At 40.5% G+C, this 19,960-nt stretch overlaps 2 protein-coding genes across 2 annotated transcripts; both read left to right on the top strand.

The window, feature by feature from the left end:
* The first annotated feature begins 6,151 nt into the window (after positions 1 to 6,151).
* ANP32D (acidic nuclear phosphoprotein 32 family member D) lies at positions 6,152 to 7,065 on the top strand. Its single transcript, XM_010354169.2, is given in 3 exon segments — positions 6,152 to 6,623; positions 6,625 to 6,824; positions 6,827 to 7,065. Coding segments are annotated over 3 exon segments (747 nt in total). The 5' UTR covers positions 6,152 to 6,201; the 3' UTR covers positions 6,952 to 7,065.
* A 2,890-nt stretch (positions 7,066 to 9,955) lies between these two features.
* C10H12orf54 (chromosome 10 C12orf54 homolog) lies at positions 9,956 to 19,585 on the top strand. Its single transcript, XM_030939698.1, has 7 exons — positions 9,956 to 10,005; positions 11,906 to 11,936; positions 12,416 to 12,454; positions 14,620 to 14,652; positions 16,541 to 16,633; positions 17,969 to 18,069; positions 19,444 to 19,585. The coding sequence occupies exons 1-7, from the start codon at positions 9,956 to 9,958 to the stop codon at positions 19,583 to 19,585; spliced, it is 489 nt and encodes a 162-aa protein (XP_030795558.1).
* The last annotated feature ends 375 nt before the right edge of the window (positions 19,586 to 19,960 follow it).

Raw genomic sequence — 19,960 nt, 5'->3', positions numbered from 1 at the left:
AGGCTTAATACCTGGGTGATTAAACAATCTGTACAGCAAACCTCCCATGACACAAGTTTATCTACATAACACACCTACACATGTATCCCTGAACTTAAAAGTTACATTTTAAAAAGAGCTAAATAGAGATATACATTAATTCACAAAAGAGCTCAATATTAAAATGGTAAGCTGTCAGTGCCCCCCAATTTGATTTATAGTTTCATTACAATTGTAATCAAAATCCCAGCAGGCCTTTATGTAGAAAATGACAAGAAGATTCTAAAATTCCCAGAGAAATGTAAATAATCTAGAATAGCCAATACAATTTGAAACAGAACAAAGTCAAAGGTCTTACACTGCCTGACTTCAAGACATTATAAAGCTATAACAACCAAGACAATGCAGTATTGATATAAAGACAGAAAAATAGACAAATAGAACAGATAGAAAATCTAGAAATAGACTCATGAATATATGGTCAGTTGTTTTTCAACAAAAGTACATAGGCAGTTGGGGAGAAGAGATTGTCTTTTAAAAAATGTGCTGGAATAATTGAATATCAACAAGGGAGAACTTCTATGATATGTTTCACACCACTCCAAAAGTTAATTCAAAATGAATCATAGAACTAAAGGTAAAGTCTAAAAAATTTGAAATTATAAAACTTCTAGAAGAAAACCTTAGAAAAATACTTTGTGACCTTGGGATAGGCAAAGATTTCTAAAAAGAAAAACTGATACATTGAGCTTTATCAAAATTAAAGATTTTCCTCTTCCTAAAAAACATACTGGCAGAAACAATTGCAATTTACATATATGATTAAGGAATTGAATGCAGAATAAACAAACACCCAAAACTTAATCTATTATTATAAAACAAGAAACCCAATTATAAAATGGGTAAAATATTTGTTCAGACATTTCATCAAAGATGTATGGATTGCAACTGGACGCAGTGGCTCATGCCTGTAATCCCAACACTTTGGGAGGCCGAGGCGGATGGATCAACTGAGGTTGGGAGTTCGAGACCATCCTGGCCCACATGGTGAAACCCAGCTCTACTCAAAATACAAAAATTATCTGGGCATGGTGGTAAGAAGGCTGAGGCAGGAGAATCGCTTGAACCAGGCAGGCGAAGGTTGCAGTGAGCCGAGATCGAGCCATTGCACTCCAATATAGGCAACAAGAGCGAAATACTGCCTCAAAAACAAAAAAATATATATGGTTTACAAATGAAAAGATGCTTAACACAATTAGTTATTAGGGAAATGCAAATTAAAACTATGAGACAACGTTACACACCTATTAGGATATTTAAAATTAGAAATAATGGCCATACCAAATTCTGGTAAAAATATAGAGCAACTTGAAATCTCATACACTGATAGTAGGAATGTAAAATGGTACTGCAACTTTGGAAAACAGTTTGATAGTTTATTAATTTTTTAAATATACAACCCCTACCATATGTCCCAGCCATTCCACTCCTATTTACCCAAAAGAAACAAAGCATATGTCCATACAAAATTTGTGAATGGATGTTCATAGCCACTTTATTTGTAATAGCCCCAAACTGAACATAACCAAACTGCCCATCAACAGGTAAGTGGAAAAACAAATGGTAGTATATCTACATGTAGTGATGTGAATGGTACCCCTCCCCAACAGATGTTCACTCAGAACCTATAAATGTGACTTTATTTGCAAAAATGATCTTTGCAAATATAACTAAGTTAAGGATATCAAGATAAGATCATCCTAGATTAGGATAGGACCTAAGTCTAATGACAAGAGTCTTTAGAAGAGAAGGGAAAGACACATCAGAAGAGAAGGTGATGGAAAGACAGAGGCAGAGACTGAAATGAGGCATTTACAAGCAAAGGAACTACACGGATTGTCTGCAGCCACTAAAAGCTAAAAGAGAGGCTTGGAACCATTCTCCCTGAAAGCCTTTAGAAGAAACCAACCCTGTTGACACCTTGATTTCAGACTTCTGGCCTCCAGAACTGTGAGGGAATACATTTTTGCTGTTAAAGCCACCAATTTTGTGGTAATTTGTTATGGCAGCCCTATGAAATGAATACACCACATGATGGAATACTACTCAGCAGTGAAAATGAATGACATGAATGCTGTACATAATAAAAGGAATCTCAAAATAATTATTCGAAATGAAAGAACCCATACCGTAAAAAGTACACACTGTATAATTTTATTTAAATAAGATTCTAGAGAATGTATAATGTTCTATTAATACAATAAGAGAAAGTATATCCATGGTTGCTTCAGGATGGGAGGGTCAGAATGGCAGAGAGGGCTAAGATGACAGATTACCAAAGGGTCTAAGGAAATTTTGAATTCATGGATATCTTCATTATCTTGTTTTTGTTGATAATTTCATGGGTGTATATACGTGCCCAAACTTATAAAGTATGTGTCGTTTATTGTATGTCAATTATACCTCAATAAAGTTCTTGAAAATGTAGTCTAAGTTTAACTCTTTGTGTTGGGGGGCCGTGTAACAACTTAGCTATTTTAGATGATATCATGGCAGCAGAGGGGTGCCTCTCCTCTGCAGGATGCCCTAGTATCCTCATCACTGGCCTAGATAATAATACAATGGCTTCCCACCCACAGGAAATGTCACTATGTAGTGTTCGTTGGCTCATTTATTCTACATACATTTGAGTTTCTTCTATTTTTCAAATGTAGTTCTTGGTACTGTAAATACAATCAATAATGATTAAGACAAAAGCCCTCATGAAGCTTACATTCCATTAGATGAAACAGACAAACAAAATTATTAGATATTTATAATGTCAAGTGCGGATTTAAAAAATACAAATCAGAGTAAAGGGCATGTGGTGGTAGCTGCTGCTTTAGAGAGGGGATATAAAAGGATCTCTCTGAGGATATGTCATTTGAGTGAGGGAGCCAAAACCTTGAGACAGAAGTGCACATCTGGCACACCTGAGGGAAAGGAAGCCAGTGTGACTAAAGCAGAATGGACTGGTGGAGTGGGCAGTAATGATGTCCAGGAGTAAGCCTGGACACGGAAGTCCATGTGTGTTTTGTCCTAAGCATGATGCAGAGGGAACGCAGGGTTTTGAGGAAGGCTGTGATGTGATCTGTACGTGTTTTATGTATTTGTTTGTTTATTTATTTTATAAGAGACATATTTTATGTATAAAGATACAGATGGAGTGAAAGTACAAGGACCAGAAAAGATACGCAAACACTAACTACAACAACAATAAAGCTGTTGTGGTTATATTAATATCAAAGTAGTCACTTTTTTTTCAACTTTTATTTTAGATACAGGGGTTACATGTGCAGGTTTGTTACATGGGTATATTGCATTCAGATAGTGAGCTTAGTACCCAATAGGTAGTTTTCCAGTACACAATCCCTTCTGTCTTTTCCCACACTTGTAGTCCCCAACGTCTGTCCTTCCCATGTTTATGTTCATGAGTGCCCAATGTTTCGCTCCCACAGGTAAAAACATGCGGTATTTGGTTTTCTGTTCCTGCATTAATTTCCTTAGGATTATGGTCTCCATCTCCATCCATGTTGCTGCAAAGGACATGACTTTATTCATTTTTATGGCTACATGCAATTCCATGGTGTATACGTACCACATTTTCTTTATCCAGTCTGCCATTGATGAGCACCTAGGTTGATTCCACGTCTTTACTATTCTGACTAGTGCAGCGATGAACACATGCATGCATGTTTCTTTTTGGTAGAATGATTTATTTTCCTTTGGGTAGACACCCAGTAATGGAACTGCTGGATCAAATGGTATTTCTGTTTTAAGTTCTTTGAGAAATCTCCAAACTGCTTTCCACAGTGGCTGAACTAATTTACATTCCCACCAACAATGTAAAAGTGTTCTCTTTTCTCCGCGACCTCACCAGCATCTGTTATTTTTTAACTTTTTGTTAATAGCCATTCTGACTGGTGTGAGATGGTATCTCATTGTGGTTTTGATCTGCATTTCTCTGATGAGCATTTTTTCCTGTGTTTACTTGTGTGTGTTCTTTCAAGAAGTGTCTGTTCATGTCCTTTGCCCATTTTTCGTGGGGTAGCTTTTTGCTTGTTCATTTAAGTTCCTTATGGAGTCCTGATATTAGACCTTTGTCAGATGCCTAGTTTGCAAATATTTTCTCCTTTTCTGTAGGTAGTCTGTTTACTGATTATTTCTTTGGCTGTGCAGAATCTCTTTAATTTAAGTAGGTCCCACTGGTCCATTTCTTTTGTTTTTGTTGCAATTGCTTTTGGGGACTTAGCCAAAAATTCTTTGCCAAGGTTGATGTCAACAAAGGCATCTACTAAGTTTTCTTCTAGAATTTGTTTTCATTTTTTATATTTATTTATTCTTTTTTAATTTTTTAAAATGTTGTGGGTGCATAGTAGATATATATATTTATGGCATACATGAGATGTTTTGATACAGGTATGCAATGTGAAATAAGCACATCATGGATAATGGGGTATCCATCCCCACAAGCATTTATCTTTTAAATTACAAATAATGCAATTACACTCTTTAAATTATTTTAAAATGTACAATTAAGTTATTTTTATTATAGTCACCCTGTTGTGCTATCAAATAGTAGGTCTTATTCATTCTTTTTATTTTTTGTACCCATTAATCATCCTCATCTCCCCCAACAGCCCCCACTACATTTCCCAGCCTCTCCTCCATAAGTTCTGTTGTTTTGATTTTTAGATACCACAAATGAGTGAGAAAATGCAATGTTTGTCTTTCTGTGCCTGGCTTATTTCACTTAACATAATAATCTCCAGTTCAATTCATGTTGTTGCAAATGACTGAATCTCATTACTTTTATAGCTAAATGGTACTCCATTGTGTATATGTACCACATTTTCTTTATCCATCCGTCTGTTGATGTATAATTAGATTGCTTCCAAATCTTAGTAAACAGTGCTGGAACCAACAGAGGAATGTAGATATATCTTCTATATACTGATTCCTTTTTTTGGGGTATAATTTCTAGAATTTTTATAGGTTGAAGTCTTGCATTTAAAACTTTAATCCATCTTCAGTTAGTTTTTGTATATGGTGAAAGGTAAGGGTCTGGTTTCATTCTTCTGCGTATGGTTAGCCAGCACCATTTATTGACTAGAGAGTCCTTTCCTGATTGCTTGTTTTTGTTGGTCTTGTCAAAGATCAGATGGTTTTAAGTGTAAGGCTTTATTTCAGAATTTTCTATTCTGTTCCATTTGTCTATGTGTCTGTTTTTGTGCTGATACCATGCTGTTTTGGTTACTATAGCTTTATAGTATAGTTTGAAGTCAGGTAGTGTGATGTCTCTGGTTTTGCTCTTTTTGCTTGGGTTACTTTTGCTATTCAGGCTATTTTTTGGTTCCATATGAATTCAGAGTAGTTTTTTTGTAATTCTGTGAAGGATGACATCAGTAATTTGATAGAAATAGTGTTGAATCTGTAAGTCGCTTTGGGGAATATGGCCAATTTTAATAATATTGATCTTACAATTCATGAACATGGGATGTTTTTCCACTTATTTGTGCATCTCTGGTTTCTTTGAGCAGTGGTCTGTAGTTCTCCTTGTAGAAATCTTTCACCTCTCCTTGGTTAGCTGTATTCCTAGGTATTTCGTTTTCTTTGTGGCTATTGCGAATGGGGTTGTATTCTTAATTTAACTCTCAGCTTGAGTACTATTGGTGTATAGAAATGCCACTAGTTTTGTATATTGATTTTGTATCCTGAAACCTTACTAAAACTGTTTATCAGTTCTAGTAACCTTTTGTCAGAGTCTTTAGGGTTTTCTGCATTTTAAAATGAGCATTCTGGCTGCTTCAGGAAGATAAGAATGAGCTAGTTAGAAGGCTTTGGCAATAGTCCTTGAGATATATAGTATGGCGTGGCCTAGAGATGATGACAAGTGATCAGATTTAGGAAACGCTGTAAAGGTACAGCCAATACATCTATCTGATGTAAAATAGAAAAATAAAGGAAGTAGTCATTATTCTAAGGTTTTGGAGCAACTGGGTGAATGATAGCACAATTTAATGTGATGGGAGATAATAGATTTTGGGGGTGGGTGGAATTAAGAATTTACTTTTGGAGAACCGAGCAGAGCTGGTTGAGCTTTCAGACGTGCGGTCATGGGTTCGGTGTTTAATGATTGAGTTCTGCTGGCGCGGGAGCCTCTGCAGAGAGCAAGCGCGAGAGATGGAGATGGGCAAACGGATTCATTTAGAGCTGCGGAACAGGACGCCCTCTGATGTGAAAGAACTTGTCCTGGACAACAGTCGGTCGAATGAAGGCAAATTGGAAGGCCTCACAGATGAATCTGAAGAACTGGAATTCTTAAGTACAATCAACGTAGGCCTCACCTCAATCGCAAACTTACCACAGTTAAACAAACTTAAGAAGCTTGAACTAAGCGGTAACAGAGTCTCAGGGGGCCTAGAAGTATTGGCAGAAAAGTGTCCAAACCTCACGCATCTAAATTTAAGTGGCAACAAAATTAAAGACCTCAGCACAATAGAGCCCCTGAAAAAGTTAGAAAACTTCAAGAGCTTAGACCTTTTCAATTGCGAGGTAACCAACCTGAACGACTACTGAGAAAAGGTGTTCAAGCTCCTCCCGCAATTCATATCTCGACGGCTATGACCCGGACGACAAGGAGGCCTCTAACTCGGATGCTGAGGGCTACGTGGAGTGCCTGGATGACGAGGAGGAGGATGAGGATGAGGAGGAGTATGATGAAGATGCTCAGGTAATGGAAGACTAGGAGGACAAGGAGGAGGAGGAAGGTGAGGAGGAGGAAGGTGAAGAGGAGGACGTGAGTGGGAGAAGGATGAAGGTTATAACAATGGAGAGGTAGATGACGAGGAAGATGAAGAAGAGCTTGGTGAAGAAGAAGAGGGTCAGAAGCGAAAACGAGAAACTGAAGATGAGGGAGAAGATGATGACTAAGTGGAATAACCTATTTTGAAAAATTTCTATTGTGATTTGACTGTTTTTACCCATATCCCCTCCCCCGCTCCAATCCTGCCCCCTGAGACTTATTTTTTTCTGATTGTAACGTTGCTGTGGAAACTAGAGAGGAAAAGCTACTGGGGGTAGTGGGGGGAGGAAGGGTGGAAGGGGGTGGAATAAAATACCATTTTTACTGCCACTCTTTATTTTTTCCCCCTACTTTTTCTTTGTGTCTGGTTTTTGTCCCTGTAAATGCAATAGTTAAGTACACACTAAGCATTTGTTCCTGGCTCTCAAAGAAGATGGTTTGGAGTTCTCTTACGTTTCCTGATATTTCCCAAGTCTCTTGGGTTGGGTGGAAGGCCGTGGCTGGTCTCAGTCTGGTTACTCAACGCCCAGGAGGGGCTGAGCACCAGCCATATCTTTTGCTTTGATTCACATGATACCTGCTTTTCTCCGGCCTGCTAGAGGCATCCAACACCCTGGTTTGTAAATAGCGACCTAAAGGCGTATTTTGGCACTGGTTTGGCGACATTCCCCATCTCTCATCCATTTTCCCCCTTCACAGATGATGGTGGGCTTCGCTCTACAAAGAGGACTCAGATGTTACTCTTGAGAGCTTAAGAGCCAGACAGCTGAAAACGGCAGGCTTGTGAGTTGCAAGGAAAATGGATTTGGTAATAATTAAAAGAGAAGAAACAAACCCTCAAACTTCAACTTCTTTAAAAGAAAAAAAAAACTGTCCTATCTTGTTCTGTAAAATACTAGAACGCTTTGTTTTACAAAAATGGCGAGAGAATTCTTCCACATGTACTTCTGCACTTAGAACATTTTTACAGACCTAAGTGCTGGAGATGTTGCTACACGTCAGCTGGGCTTTTATTTTTATTTTTTTCATACACCTGAGCACGGAAAAACTGACGCAAAATTGTATTTTCTTACCTAGTGGAAATCTGAAATGACTGCAAATTCCTAGTGAATGTACAGGTTTGCTTTCGTGTCCCTCTCTGGTTGCTTTGTAAGTGATGTGTAATTTGTGAACCCGTGTTTCATCTGTATACAAGAACATCTGCACCAGTTTTTCTTCTGCCCCTCAGATGAGCCAAACTTTGAGTTTTATGTCTGTTTGTCATTGATACATCTCAATAAATTTTTTCACACAATTTTTTGGGGGATGGCTTCTTTAAGTCCAACAGGCTACTGATCTTTTCAAGATGCATTCCAGATGAAGTGCTAGGTGAGGGGGAAGCTTCATTTTTGTTACCTGATAGAATAGCTTTTCTTATGATATATATATATATATAATGTGATACTAAGTTTGGATACTTTTGGTTTTAAAGCAAGACTCAGTGGTATATCTTCATTAAAAGCTTCATTTTAAAAAGCTGTAAAGTTACTAAAAACACAAATACCCAATCAATCAAGTTGGGCCAACCTTGGAACCTTGTTTTGAATATCTTTCATTGTTTTGTTTGCTGTATTGTAAAAAGAATGTATGGTTGAAACTCAGGGATGTATAAAACGAATTATTTCACACACACAAAAATTGCTTTTAAGAAGTGTCTGTTCATGTCCTTTGTCCAATTTTTAATTGAGTTGTTTGGTTTTTTCTTGTTTATTTGTTTAAGTTCCTTATAGATTCTGGATATTAGTCCTTTGTATCCTCTATAGTGTGAATTAAGGCCAACCACCTAAAATCAAGCTTCCCTTGGTCTACGGTGGAAAAGAGGGCTAGAATCTGCTGCTTGAGGCTAAATATGAGACCCAGGTGATGGTATTCATGAAGTCGGAAAAGAAGGAGGGTTTACTGTGAACTTATGGATCAGGAAAGCTTCATAAAGGAATCAGAACTTGGTTTGAGCCTTTGAACTTGCAGCAGATGTTTTGAGATAAGAGTTTGTAGAAATTTGGGAATGGGCGTGGTGATTCATGCCTGTAATCCCAGCTCTTTGGGAGGCCAAGGCGGGCAGATCACCTGAGGTTGGGAGTTCGAGATCAGCCTGACCAACATGGAGAAACCCCATCTCTGCTAAAAATACAAACAATTAGCTGGGCGTGCTGGTGCATGCGTGTAATCCCATCTATTTGGGAAACTGAGGCAGGAGAATCGCTTGAACCCTGCAGGCGGAGGCTGCGGTAAGCCGGGATTGCACCACTGCACTCCAGCCTGGGCAACAATAGCGAAACTAAAAGTTTGTAGAAATTTGGGAAGAGAAAGTGAAAAATAACTTATAAATTTCTAAGCTGCCTAACTTATGAAAGTGCTCGGAATGGTTAACTGGACCTCAAGCCTGAGAGCCAGCAAGGAATTGAGAAGCCTGAGTCTGCAGGAAGTTGGGAATCTGCTCTAAGAGTATGAATTCTCTTCCAGACAGCTGCAGGACCTTGAGGAAAAAATAATGAGTAGATATTGGAGTCTCCTAGACTTCCATATGAGAAAGCACATAAACCACACCAGAGCCCTGGCCTTTCTGCTGATGAACATATGCTTTTTGATGGTGAAAGTGGACAGGACACTGTAAAAATAACACACAACAATAACGTTTGAAAACACTTAACAGTTACAAATGCTTTCATATAATCATCCCCCAAATCCTTGAGAGAAAGATTACTCCTCTTGTTTTATAGGTGAGGAAACAGGCTTAGGGTTGAGGTTCAATAGCATAGTAGGGTGACTATAATTAACAATAATTTATTATGTATTTCAAAAATAGTTAGCTGAGAAGAGTGGAAATGTTTCCAGCACAAAGAACTGATCAATGTTTGAGGTGATGGATATCCTAAATACTCTTGATTGGATCATTAGATATTGTATGCATTATCAAACTATCGCATGTGCCTCATAAATATGTACGATTAATATGTATCATTAAATAAATTAAAAGGATGTTTTCAGAATTAGGGGCATGGCTTGGATTTGCAGTGAGTAGTAGCTCTGCTGGGTTCTATGGAGAAATAGCACTCCAGCTGGCAGAACTGTGTGCCTGAGCCATCTGATAAGATGTCAATGCTATCAATGTTCATCAACAGTCTCCTCTTAACTGGAAATCTGTAGGCTCAATGTCTTTTTATTTTTACTTTATTTTATTTATTTTTTTTTTAGCAACAAGGGCTTGCTCTGTTGCTGAGGCTAGAGTGCAGTAGTGCAATCACGGCTCACTGCAGCCTCAAACTCCTGGGCTCAGGCAGTCCTCCTGTCTCAGCCTCCTGAGTAAGCTAGGACCACAGGTGTCTGCCACCATGCCTGGCTGGGGTTTTTTGTTGTTGCTGCTGCTGCTCTTTTGTTTGTTTGTTGTTGGTTTTGTTTTGTTGTGCTATGTTTTGTTTTGTTTTTAGAGACGAAGTCTCACTATGTTGCCCAAGCTGGTCTTGAACTTCAGTGTCATCTAGAGCCCAGTTTTCACTCTATTGTGGGTCCCCAGACTCCCTGTGATTACTGGCCTCCCTACTCCTGTTTGGGAAAACTTATTGCTTTTTTTTTTTTTTTTTTTTTTTTTTGTAATCAATTCTTTGGTTTTTATTATGGCTTATCACCCAAGCATTCATTCTTAAACATTGTAATTTGGTTTTGCCTGTATCTTTAAAAAATCTCCACATTCCCCTTTCATTCCCTGCCCCACTTTTTCTGTGTAATGTACTTGTTGTATAAATCAGGTCATTGTCCTATAGTCTGGATTTTGCTGAGCTCAGGCCCATAGTATAGTTTAAGGTATTTCTTTGCCATCTGTATTTCTTGCAAGCTGGCAGTTGAATCACAGATGTGATCAGAAGCTGACGAATGGGTGGTTTAGGACACATTTCTAAATTCAGACTCTAGAGCTCCCTCTGCTCTTGTCCTCCTGTCATTTTCCAAAGGCGGTGACTTACTTTCTGAGATCTGGTTCCTCCCTCTCTTCTGGATTTTTTTTTTTTTTTTTCCTATTTCTTTAACCTATACTCTTTGGATTCAAATCCCAGCATTTTCTCTTCTGTTTGGGAAAGGAATTTGGGATAGTTAGTTCCAAGAGTTTATGGGCCCCAAACTGCTTCAGTCTGTGGAAAAAATGAAAATCAGCATATAAATTTTAAAAGTGGCCCAAGATAGCTACAGGTTGGAGATATGCGTAATAAAAACGAGGTTTATGAACTAAGCTGTGCTCACAACTGCTAGGCTGGAGTCTGTCAAATATTTCACTGACTTGTAGTGATTACAGCCTTGTCTATCAGATAAAACACAAAGGGAAATTATTGCTTTTTTTGATGGCAGGAACTGTATTAGCAGGAATCACATGGCCAGGAGATGAGGCTGTTTGCTCAGGATTGGCAAACATGGTAGAGCAGACTGCTTACCCGGGTTTCACTCACTTTCACCCTTCTTCTTTCTTCCAGTTACCTGTATATCTGTATACATCCTCTCCTAGGTGACTTTGGCACTGATTTAGGAATGAGGTGGTATTTAGGAATAAGAGCTTCAGTTGTGCTGCCAAGAATAAGCAAAATCTTTCCACTTCCTCAGCCTTCCATCCCCATTACCACCCCATCAGAAGTCACGAAGGAAAAGAACACTTTTTCGGGGGATAAAAAGGAAGCAGTTTGCTAATTGAGTATACTTTCTAAAGAGGACCTCGGAAGTTTGACAGGTTAGGTGGGGTGAAGGGTGAAGAGTAGACATAAATTAGGCAGGCAGGAAAATGACAAGGTTTAATGACAGTGACCATCACCTTCACTTCCAATGTTCCATGCTTTAGAGTTCTCAAAGGGCTTCCAAGATACTTGGAAGATGAGGCAAGGTTCCCACCTGTCCCTACACCTCCCATAAGGGATATGAGAGGCAGGACCCTGGCTATCCTTCCTGGATTTTTAGTACAAAAACTTCAAGAATTCCTGCTTGGAGTGATAGAATAGAGTTAGGAGAAGCCTTTAGCCCACGTTCTCTGCTCCTCATCAGGTTTATATCATTCTTTCTTTGTAGCACATCCATAGAAGGGACAATGAGATCACAGGTGGGTAAGGTATGCAAACTCTCTGGATCCTCTGGGCCTTCTAATTCCTAGGGAGAGGGGAGGAGAAGAGGTTGTAGATAGGAGGGGGAAAAAAAAAGCTGCCTGAGAAGGGATGGGGTGCTCTTGACTGGCTGGTAGAGTGGGTCATTGTCTACCACACCAGTAATATCTCCAATGCCACTGCTTCACCATTTGACTCCAGGGGCAGGCAGGCTGTACAGGCATTGACAAGGTGGTAAACAAATGGGTCTGTTTGGACCTGTCACACACCAGCTAGATCCAGAGCGAAGCAGGATATATGGGATGAAATGATTCCGCAGGGCTGCAGGAGACTTTTGGCTGCCTGAGAAATGGGATGATTTGGGGTGTCCAGCTCAATTCCAAGAAATACCTTGTCTTCATAATGTTTCATAATGTGTCACTTCAGTTTCTGGGAGAATTGGGATATTGTTTCCAACATTTGTTCCTTATTTCTACAGGAAAGACAGGTAACCATCACTGAAACCCTGTGGGACCAGGTGAGGACAGAGGAATCATTTTTGACAGCATGGCAAGAGGTGGGAAGTGGGGGAAGGCTTCAGGAAGGAGCACATTTATTTCTCTTTCCTTGAGTGGTTTGTTGATTGACGGTGAAGGATCAACACGCTCCCTCTCACCTTGTTCTGTCGTTTGTGCAGTCTCATATTCTCAGAGTTTCTCGGGTCTGTGCACGTCAGTGCCCCTTCCTGACACCCACTTATTTGAAGCTGTCACAGGTCCTGTTTGTTTTAAGGGTGTTTAATCCCCAATTCTCAGTGATTTTTACAGACTTGAAAGCACAGGTATGGCCTTTCACAAACATGAAAATGTTGATTTCAATTCACAAACGTAAAAATGCCAGGTTTCACTTTATAGTTGAAGGGTATATATGTGCAGAAGCCAGTAATGCCCATAAGATACCCACAGCAAATTGTAGTGAACTTTCATAGAATACAGACATTTACTTGGAGTTTCTAAGAGGCCTTCACATAAATACCAGCTACTTCAACATCCCAATCTTACCATATTAGTTGCTTGTAAAACCTTAGATAGAGATGAGAATTAAAAGATAATTGATCACTTTTGAACTTACAGTATAGGAAACTGAGCATTTAATCATTTCTGATTAAAAATGAGTAAAATTCTCCAGAGCCTCTTGTGTCAGCCCCCACTGTACAATATTATATAAAATGAATAATGTGTCCAACATGTTTTATTTTCTGTGATATTCGATGACTCTTTATATAAGGAAATAATCTTAATTATAATGCTGTACAGTAGCATAACTATTTCATGTTCTTACAATTATTATATTAGCTAAAGAGTAAGTTGCTTGTGTAAGAGTCAAAAGACCATCCTGTTGAGAACAAGAAAATAATCAGGTACTTATAATATAACCAAGAGTGAACAAAGGGCAGTGAATTAACCATCGAGAGGCAACGAATTAATCATTGGCGCACTCTACCCCTTTGACCACTCATCTTCCATATGTACCCTTATATACAAATGGAAGCTCCTGAATATCGACATACACTATATTTCCACCAAACAAGATAACAACTATCTAAAAGTTCTCACACTTTCTCCCAAGGGAGACAACCCACAGTTCCAACAGTCACTGGATCCGTTCATGGCTGGGTAATACAGTAGGCAGATACTTGGTTTTATAAGAAACTGCCAGCCCCGGCCCTGGACCCTATAGCCACTGAGATGTTGATGCCAAAGAACTGGATTGCCATTTATGAACTCGTTTTTAAGGAGAGAGTCATGGTGGCCAAGAAGGATGTCCACATGCCTAAGCACCCGGAGCTGGCAGACAAGAATGTGCCCATCCTTCACATCATGAAGGCCATACAGTCTCTCAAGTCCCGAGGCTACATGAAGCAATCGTTTGCCTGGAGACATTTCTACTGGTACCTTATCAATGAGGGTATCCAGTATCTCCATGATTACCTTCATCACCCGGAGACTGTGCCTGTCACTCTACGCCACAGCCATCCAGAGACTGGCAGGCCTCGGCCTAAAAGGTCTGAAGGGTTAGTGATCTGCAAGACTCACAAGAGGGGGAGCCAACAGAGATACCTACAGACAGAATGCTGTGCCCCCTGGTGCCGACAAGAAAGTCGAGCTGGGGCTGGGTCAGCAACTGAATTCCAGTTTAGAGGCAGATTTGGTTGTGGATGTACATCTACCTCAGTAAAATTGGAGAGGATTATTTTGCATTGGGTAAACTCACAGCCAAAAAGAAAAGAAAAGAAAGTGCCAGAACTTTTTCCAAAGTGATCATATGATTTTACACTCCCTCCAACAAGTAAATAAATATCGGTTGAATACCTATGCTAAGCTTCAGAATAAGAACGAATTAGACTGAAAATAAATATGATGGTAGGTTTCATTATACATTCAAGGCGCAGCCCAGTCTTCTTTAAATACTTTACTGTATTTTGCTCATTTACCACATAAAGAAATGGTGGCCCAGAGGTTTCTGTAGAGTGGAAGTCAGTGAGGATTTATTGCTAGAGCTACAAAGCCACAGTCTCTTGGCACTCACATCCTACAGCCTAGTGGCTAGGAGACTAGGTAACTTAATTTTATGTGTGAAATCTCTCTGGAATAAAGTAATCAACTACAATATTATTTTTTCTATATTTTTGTCTTCTGTCAGGTGCTGACAGTTTTTAAGGATATGCAAAAGGAGGCGAGATTAGATTTTGATTCTCTGAATTCCCCAGCCCTATCATGTGCCTTGATCCCATTTTTTTTCTTACCCTACTGAGATGTTGCCTCTGACCAAGGTTTCAGCTTCATTTATTTTTCTAGTGATTTCTCCCTTAAAGAGTACCACTGTCTTGTCAGTCTAGGCAGCTAAGACAAGAAGATGCCTAACAGTTCCCTTGAGGAAATGTGATAATACAGACAGAAAATTGTATGTGCTAGAACTTCTCTCAGCAAGAATACTCTATGTGGTTGTATGAAATGCTGATAAGTGACTGAGTTGGGGAGAATCCCCTAGTGATGTAGTAAACTGCCTTATTAGGTGAGTATGTCTGTGTGGAAGTACGAATTAGAGACAAGAGCTACCCTTCTTGGATAAATAGAAATAAAACCTCTTCCTCTGCTCTCCTTGGCTCTTCTTCTATAGATTTCACTCTCTCTCTCTCTCTCTCTCTCTCTCTCTCTCTCTCTCTCTCTCTCTCTTTGAGACATGGTCTCACTCTGTGCACAGGCTGGAGTGCAGTGATGTGATCTCAGCTCACTGCAACCTCTGGCTCCCAGGTTCAAGTGAATCTCCTCCCTCAGCCTCCCAAGTAGCTGGAAGTACCACACCCAACTAATTTTTTTTTTATTATTTTTTGTAGAGATAGGGTGTCGCCATGTTGCCCAGATTGGTCTCGAATTCCTGGACTCAAGCCATCTGCCAGCCTTGGCCTCCCAAAATGCTGGGATTACAGGTGTGAGGCACTGTGCCCGGCCTAAGAAGGATTTTCTTTTTTTTTTTTTTTTTTTTTTTTTTTGAGACAGTCTTGTTCTGCCCCCGAGGCTACAGTGTAGTAGCATGATCTCGGCTCACCACAACCTATGCCTCCCAAGTCCCAGTGATTCTCCTGCCTCAGCCTTCTGGGTAACTGAGATTACAGATGTGTGGTACCATACCCAGCTAACCTCTGCATTTTTAGTAGAAACGGGGTTTCACCATGTTGGTCAGGCTGGTCTTGAACTCCTGACCTCAGGTGATCCACCCACCTTGGCCTCCCAAAGTGCTGGGATTACAAACATGAGCCACCCCGCCCGGCCAAGAAGGAATTTTTTAAAGATCCTTTATATGTAGTTAAAGCTTCTCTGCAGAGAACCACTGGAGACTCAATGAGGAGTGTAAAAGGGCCCAGCAAAGACATAGCAGAAGGCCAGAGGGCCACAAAGAATAAAAGATGTGAGACCTTGGTATGAATAGTTATGACTATAAGCGATGAATTGTGTGTCTCCCACCCCTAAAGAGGCACAGCTTGCTCCTATTTATTCATTCATTATTCAAAAGACATTTACTGAGCATATGCTATATGCAGGGCATTATATTAAGTGGTTTGGTGTGAGAGATACAAAAACAATACAAATTGTGCTTTTGGAAGTCTTGGGATTTTGGCCGGGCACAGTGGCCAAAGTGGCTGGATGGTAATCGCAGCACTTTGGGAGGCTGAGGTGGCCAGATCACCTGAGGTCAGGAGTTCAACCAGCCTGATCAACATGGTGAAACCCCATCTCTACTAAAAATACAAAAATTAGTCAGACTTGGTGGTGCACACCTGTGATCCCAGCTCCTGGGGAGGCTGAGGCAGGAGAATCGCTTGAACTTGGGAGGTGGAAGTTGCAGTGAGCCGAGATCACACCACTGCACTCCATTCTGAACAGCAGAGCGAGACTCTGTCTCAAAAAAATAAAGAAAGAAATCTTGGGAGTTCCATGTCCAAGAAGCCCATGTTTTCCCAAACAGACATCCCTGCATTTGACCAAGTCTATAGCTAGTACACTGCAGGTCCACAGGAGACCAGCCCTATCATCTCTGACTCTGTATTCTCATTATTTTTCAGCTGCAGGAAGATGCTCAGATTCGAGGTAAAAGAGCACCATTCCAAGGTTTGGATAAGGAAACAAGGGAGGGGATCTGGAATTCAAGTCTCATTGTATCCATTTTCCATACAAAAAAAAAAATGGAGATACGAAGCGAGATATGGAGTTCATCCCAAAGTCTCACCCTAGGATCTTCCATTTAGCTTACGGCTGGAGTCCAGGTTCTTTTCTTTCCCCACTTCAACCAAGTTGGGAATTGGCTTTCCTTAAAGCATTCATAAGTACTGCGAGTCTCTCCTCTGTCCAGCTCAATCGCCTCATGTCTGAGTCTGTTCAGGCTGCTAGAACAGAATACCATATTCGTTAGTTTATAATCAACAGAAATTTATTTCCCACAGTTCTGGAGGCTGGGATGTCCAAGATCAAGGTGCCAGCAGATTTGGTGTCTGGTGAGGCCCTGCCTCCCAGTTCATAGACAGCCAACTTTCTCACTGTGTCCTCACATGGAGGAAGCAGTAAAGGAATTCTCTAGGTTCTCTTTCATACAGACACTAAACTCATTCATGAGGGCTCTGCCCTCATAAGTGAATTACCTCCCAAAGGCCCCACACCTTACTATCATTGCTTTGGGGATTAGGTTTCAATATATCAATTTGGAGGGGACATAGACATTCAGTCTACAGCACGTGGACAGGGATGGAAGAATCTTTTTCTCCCTTGGAATGGCTGTTGAGGGCCTGAGAACACTCTCATGCCTCGGCTAGATATGGTTCTTGTCTGTAAAGACAGCAAGTACGGAAAAGGGGAACAGTTTCCCAAGGCTGGCACAGGGATAGAATGGCAGGCAGGCTAGAGTGGAATGATTATTCAGGGTGGTCAAGTTACAGTTTTCAAACGCCCAGATGCTAATTCTAGCATTTCAAGAAAATACTCAAAATACCCAGGAGCCTAGAATTATAGCACAAAAGCCATATGTGGAACTCTTTTCTTTACTTATCCAAGAAAGAACTTACAAATTGGGGCTTTTCAAAATTTTGCATATATACAGATCACCTGGGTCCCTTGTTAAAAAACAGATTCTTATTCAGTAGGTCTAAGCTAGGCTTGAATTCTGAGATCCGCGACTCTCTACATCTAAGAGACTCCCGTATGGTGCCAAAGCTCCTGGCTCTTGTATCCCATTGATTATCAAGGATATACATGACTGAGCCCAAAGAGAGAGCCTCCAAAGTCAGAATTAAATATTGAATTCAAGGATTTTTATATCCCATGGAAGGGGTGAGGAGCCTTCAGCTGTGGATACAAGAGGCAGGGAGAGGAGGAAATCTGGAGATTCTGACTACTCTTGGGGTCTCTCTGGTATTGGAACCCACTCTATGCTTTTTCAGCCCCGTGGCAAAATGGAGTTTGTTAAGAGTACAAAACTTCTTGGGGATCTTTAAATACAGACAGTCCCAGAGAAGACCCCTCTGATCTTTCTCCAAACCTGGTCCATCACCTCCACTCCAGAACAAGGAACTATGGCCTCCACTGTGAGATCCAGAGGCTCGTGAGATACTTTCCCTGGATGCTCAAAATATACAAAATTAGCCAGGTATGGTGGTGCACACCTGTAGTCCCAGCTACTCCGGAGGCTGAGGTGAGAAGATAACCTGAGCCTGGGGAGGTGAAGACTGCAGTAAGCCATGATCATGCCACTTCCCTCCAGCCTGGGCTGGAGACAGAGCAAGACCCTGTCTCATTTAAAAAAAAAGGTGGGGGGGGATCCGGGACTTAGAAGAAAGTCATAAGAAAATTAGCAAAAGTTAATTTTCAAAAGAAAATTAACAAAAGTTAAAATGCCCTAATATTGAGAGATGTCGCTTTCTCTTCCATAACAAGATGAGGACAAAAAAGATCAGGCTACTGCAACATAAATTTAAATTAGACGTTGGAAGGAAAGACTTTCCAACAGTGCGACTGAGAAATAGGACTAGATAGTCAAGAAAGACAGTAGCACCATGTACCTCAGAGGGCCTTAAAGATAAATAATGTTTAAAAAAAAAATTAGGCCGGGTGCGGTGGCTCATGCCTGTAATTCCAGTACTTTGGGAGGCCGAGGCAGGTGGATCACCTGAGGTCAGGAATTCAAGACCAGCCTGACCAACATGGAGAAACTCCGTCTCTACTAAAACTACAAAATTAGCCAGGCATGGTGGTGCATGGCTGTAATCCCAGCTACTCGGGAGGCTGAGGCAGGAGAATCGCTTGAACCCAGGAGGTAGAGATTGCAGTGAGCCAAGATTGTGCCATTGCACTCCAGCCTAGGCAATAAGAGTGAAACTCGGTCTCAAAAAAAAAAAAACTAATTTTGACATGTTATGGTTTTTCCCGAACCAGGAAATGGAAAAGATGAACTCCCTAGATCCCTGTTTGAACAGAATTTGTCCCTATCTCAGAAAATTGACTCTCATAAAATAAAGCCATTTGTTTTAAAGAGATGGATTGTTATGCTTTAACTTTCTCAGTGCTGAAACCATGGAAGGAATAAATGAAAAGTGATTTCATATTAACAAAATTCTAAATGTAACTATTGTAAACCTTTGCATATGAGGAGCACTTTTGATTGGTCAAAATCTTTCAGATATATGATATTATTTAATTTTAATTTTATTATTCCTCTGAGTCAAGCAGTAGGAATATTCCTGATGAAAACATAGGCTGTAATAGGTTATGATGCTTCATCTCCTAAAGCCCACCCAACAAGAGCTTTTTCCTATGAGCCATGCATCCATCAGGAAATTGCAACTCCCAGAGCCTAAGATGCTCATTCTTGGTGGAGTGTAATAATAGAATCCCTAAGGGTAATGGAGGCCAGGAAGGGGACTGAAAGGGTAAGATCTCTTTCCCTCATATGTCTACAACTTTCTCTTATTTGGCACAGAAGCGTAAGGCCTCCAGATTCCTCCATGACCCCAAAGTTGAGAAGATTGCAGTTCAACTCTGGAGAGAAACCATCAGGAGGCTGTGTCCACAACCTGAAGCCACAGCTCTTCAGTCAATCACCTTACTACCCTGGACCCTAACTCTATAACCAGGGAAGAAGGACATCTCTGTTTCAGCCAGTTGTTTTACCCGGGCAGTCTTTCCCCTGAGCTCCACGCTGCCCATCTGTGGTAGTCAGGAATCCAGGCCTCACAGGTCCTCATCCCAACATGGCAGGGCAGCACCCCATGAAGCAGGTGCAGTCATACAAGGGGCAATAGGGTGAGAGGGTGGACAAGTGAAGGCAGGGCTAGGCCAGGTTCTTTTGGGCTCTGTGATCAAGACAAAGGGCCAAACAGAGTGCATCAGGTATGGACAGTTTTATACAAGGATCAAGACAAAGATCCAAACAGAGTGCATCAGGTGTGGATAGTGTTCAGGAATCAAGGACAGAAAATTGTGGGATAAAGAGATGG

This window comes from Rhinopithecus roxellana, chromosome 10 (assembly GCF_007565055.1).
Source record: "Rhinopithecus roxellana isolate Shanxi Qingling chromosome 10, ASM756505v1, whole genome shotgun sequence".
In the NCBI taxonomy this organism is placed as follows: domain Eukaryota; kingdom Metazoa; phylum Chordata; class Mammalia; order Primates; family Cercopithecidae; genus Rhinopithecus; species Rhinopithecus roxellana.
The sequence above is the reverse complement of the archived record's forward strand: the minus strand, read 5'-3'. Positions and strand labels throughout refer to the sequence as shown.